This window comes from Arachis hypogaea, chromosome 2 (genome assembly GCF_003086295.3).
Source record: "Arachis hypogaea cultivar Tifrunner chromosome 2, arahy.Tifrunner.gnm2.J5K5, whole genome shotgun sequence".
Classification (NCBI taxonomy): Eukaryota; Viridiplantae; Streptophyta; class Magnoliopsida; order Fabales; family Fabaceae; genus Arachis; species Arachis hypogaea.
Window position 1 is genome coordinate 95,455,752 of NC_092037.1, and position 4,543 is coordinate 95,460,294.

The following is a 4,543-nucleotide window of genomic DNA, read 5'->3' on the forward strand; positions in this document are numbered from 1 at the left end:
CCTACACCTGTCCACCCGATCTGTTCGGAACCCGACAAACGAACAATATCCAACTGCAAGAAGGGAATCAGCTAAGTTGCGAATTTGAGCAAGATAATCCGCAATGGAACCAGTTTTCTTGATGGATTTGGGCTGTGATTTGAGTCTCCAAATCCTAATCTTTGACGTGACGGAGAAGTAATTGATAATGGTGAACCAAGCATCAGAAAAATTAGTGCAGTGAACTACCTTGTTCTTGAAGGTAGTGGACATGGAAGCCCGAAGCCATGTGGATAGTGCAAGATCATTCTGCCGCCACTCTTCATAGGCTGCAGATTCTTGTGGAGCTTTTGGAGTTTTGGATGCATCTAGATGTTGTTCCATGCCCAAAATCTGAATAGTGAGCCATGCAAGATGCTTCCAAGTGATGAAGTTATCATCATTGAGTTTTTCGGTAAGGGGAACAAGCTCAGGTTTGGTTGTGGCTGATGACCCAGAGAGTATCAACGCCATGCAGGGAAGAAAGAAAGAAAGAAAGAAAGAAGAGTATTGAGGAATCAGAATGAATGAGTATTGAATTATGAGATTCTTGTTTATTCTTAGTTACACAACTGCCATATATACATGGATAGCCTAACTGTAATAACTAACATAACTGATTTTTATAACTCTTAGCTGTCAATAAAAATTGAAATGCAATTCAGGACAAAATTATCAACTAAATTGGACTGTGAGTTTGAGAGTGAGAGGGAAAGCCCTATATGCACAATTTTGACTTTTAGGACCAAAAGGGCTAATAAATGCATTACTACTTTACAGAAATATGATGACATGCATAAGAGAGTACAATCACAGTTGTCCTAATTTTTACCTATGACATATATTTCTTGATTCATCAATTGGTAGATTGAAACATCAGAGAAAGAGAAATGTATTGGTGAATTAGAAGCCAAAAAATCATTAGCCACATCCTCCATTGATGGTCTAGATTTTGGATCAGAAGAGAGGCATGCCAATGCTAGTGTCATAACAAGCACAACATCTTGCAAATCTTTCTCAAGAATTGGGAGAGGAATCCTTGAATCCAATACATCTTTCACCATTAAGTTCTGAGTAGATGGCTTTGACAGACGGGAAATGAATTCTCCTGGATGATGCCCCATCATTGTTTCTAAAGCTACCACTCCAAAACTATATACATCACATTTTGTAGTCACATTTATGGTGTAAGCCAATTCTACATAATGCAACCAAATATTACATAGGTTAGTATGCAAATAACATCAAATTTTACCATTTTTAGAAGCTATATGAAGAGAATTACAATTTAAATTTACCTGGAGCAACATATCCATAAGTACCAACTAGAATAGTTAGGTTAGATGAATCAGTATCAAGAAGTCTCGCTGTGCCGAAATCTGATACACAAGCATCCAACTCTGAATTCAGCAGTATATTACTGGTGGTAATGTCACGATGAACAATAGGAGGAGTACAATGATGATGCATATAAGCAAGAGCATATGATGTCCCTTTAATGATGTTCACCCTCTTGCTCCAATTCAACTCTTGAGCTTCTATCTCATTGGCCAAGTTACAGAACAAGCTTCCTCTTTCCAAGTATTCATACACCAAAAACATGCATTTGTTATGCAAGCAATAGCCATAAAGCCTAATGATGTTCCGGTGGCGAATCTGTGTCAAGACCTCAACCTCCTTGCAAAAGCTTTTGTAAAAAGATGGATTTTCTGATTCTGTTTTGTGAAGCTTCTTCAATGCAATGGTTTTGCCACTCGGAAGTTCTGCTTTGTAGACACTACCATAAGCACCAGTTCCAATGCAATATCTGATATCAAAGTCCTCTGTAGCTTCAACAATGTCCTCAAATGCAATTTTGCCATCATATTCCCAAATTGAGAACAAGTCTCCATGCTTTGCTGCCTTGCTTTTTAGTCTGCGACTGCGATGCCTGGCAAATAGAACACAAATTCCAATCCCTATGGAGCCAAAAGAAACAAGAATACTGGCCACAATTATCAAAACCAAACCCAAAGTACTTAAACTTTTATCATGACCATTATTAAGGTTTTCTGATTGGCAATTGTGGTAATCTCCATTGAGAAAAGGATTGCACTCTAAATTGTAGAATTGCACAGAATCTATCCCCTCAGGTATGTTGCCACTGAGATTGTTGTAACTAAGGTCTAAATGATTAACACTTTTGCCAATTAGAGAAGGAATGCTTCCACTCAAATTGTTAGTGCTGAGATCTACAAATGTAAGGTGAACAAAGAGACCAGATGGGATAACACCAGAAAGTCTATTCGTACTTAGATCCAAAGCTCCTAAATGCAACAAATGGTCTATTTCTATGGGGATACTACCATTTATCTTGTTGTGTCCCATAGTGAGCATTATCATTTCTGTTAGAAGTCCTATACTTGAAGGTATAGAACCAGTGAAACAATTTGAATCAAGGTGGAGAAACGTCAACCGGTTCGAGTACCCTATTTGCTCAGGAATTGGACCAGCAAGGTTGTTGTAGCTAACATCTAGATATGAAAGATTACCAATCTGAAAGGGAATGCTTCCAATTAACTTGTTTGTGCTGAGATCCACATGACTGATATGAACAAGTATAGTAGATGGGATATAACCACAAATTTGATTCCCTGAAAGTCTTATATCATCTAATTGTGTCAGGTTAGATATCCATTTTGGTATAACACCCAAGATTTCATTATATGAAAGATCTAAAACTTTAAGATGAACCAAGTTCTCTAATTCACTGGGGATAGATCCACCTACTTCATTGTTTTTGATAGTCAACACTTCCAACTGGGTTAAAAGTCCTAAACTTGAAGGTATAGAACCATTAATGGAATTTGAACTAAGGTGGAGACTTGTCAAACGGTTTAAGTACCCTATTTGGTGAGGTATTGGACCAACCAAGTTGTTTAAACTAAGGTCTAAGGTTAACAAATTTGTTAAATTCCCTATTTCTTGAGGGATGAGACCACTAAATCCGTTTTGGGAAAGGTCAAGATTCTCTAACTTGGTGAGATTTGCATATGTTGTAGCAGTAAGGTCACCAGTTAGTTGATTGCTAGAAAGATTCATGTAGATGAGATTGGACATATGACTGAAGATTAAAGGAATGGTTCCACTGAACAAGTTTGAACTCAAATCCAATGTGACAAGCCTCTCTAGCATGCTGAATTCATTAGGAATTTGACCACCAATGAAATTGTAAGAAATATCAAGCACAAGAAGTTGAGTTAGATTTGCCAATGAAGAAGGAGAACCTGGTTCATCTTTAAGCTTGTTATGAGATAGGTTCAGAAACTTCAGCTTGTTGAGACTACTTAGCCCCTTTGGGAATCCATACAACCCCATTTCACTGAGATCAAGGTGGACAAGATTCAAAAAGACAGAAAAATCGATGCCTGTCGACCGGCCCTGTTTCGCGAGAGAGCTGTCATAATTCTTCCTTGGAGGAGAAGTAATCTCTGTGATGCTTCCAGCATTGTTGCAGTGAATACCAGGCCAGCTGCAACGGTTTGAAATATTGTGTTGGTTACTCCACCAACCACTCAAAATCAAAGCATTTGCTTCTTCATCTAAGTGTGACAATTTGGATACTACTACTTTTCTGTGAGTTCCAGCTTCAGTTATGGGATTTATGGCAAAGAGAAGAAGAACTGATATAAAAAAGGAAGTGGGTATAACCATGGTTTCTGCAACTATAGTGATCAGGGTGTGTGAATCACCATCTTATGTGTAATATGTAATATAATAATATATGAGTCCAAATCTATGTAATTATATGTTATATTTTAAGTGTTACATTGTTGAATGAACATGTTTCAAACCTTAAAAGTCAGAATATAGCTAGGTAGAGTATAGCTTCTACGTGGAAATTTGGACAATGATATATGTGACCAGTGCCTGTTCTTGATTTCTTGAATTGTATTTGTATGCACCTTCTGTTATACATCCGTGTTCTAAAATTCTTCCTAGCTCCAATGGAATTTGAACAAACATATATTGTATTGTTTTTTCAAACGACTAAATTACTATTTTAGCCTTCAAATCATTAAGTTTTTGATAAAGTCAAAGTGGTATTAGAAAGAAAGAAATGAAATTTTCGTCCTCTGAAAACGATCTTAATTTGACAAAATGTATTAAATATATAGAGAGATATACTTTAAAAAATTCTAGTGATCAAATTTTGATATAATTTTTTTTCAAGTATATTTATAAAAAAAAGGAAATCTTTTTATTCTTTATTTAGTAATTTTATTCTAATTGAATATTTTTTAAGTTTTAAGTATTTTTTTATGTGAATACAAAGTATTAAAAAAAAGTAGAAACATGACCTAGAGATCAATTTTTTTCTGTATTTTTTATGATGTACTTTTAAATATTTTTTCAAATATTTCAGCAACAAAATTAAATTAAATATATAAATTATTTGTCATTTATAAAAATAGAAAAAAAATGATCCTTGACAATTGTCTCGAAAGACAACGAGGTCCTCAACAAAAAAAATACTTTTTCTGGT

General features: G+C 35.5%; 1 protein-coding gene across 1 annotated transcript; it reads right to left on the minus strand.

The window, feature by feature from the left end:
- Positions 1–548: 548 nt before the first annotated feature.
- LOC112752941 (uncharacterized) lies at positions 549–3,925 on the minus strand. Its single transcript, XM_025801580.2, has 2 exons — positions 1,317–3,925; positions 549–1,216 (listed from the first exon to the last, which is right to left on the minus strand). The coding sequence occupies exons 1-2, from the start codon at positions 3,709–3,711 to the stop codon at positions 840–842; spliced, it is 2,772 nt and encodes a 923-aa protein (XP_025657365.1). The 5' UTR covers positions 3,712–3,925; the 3' UTR covers positions 549–839.
- Positions 3,926–4,543: the final 618 nt, after the last annotated feature.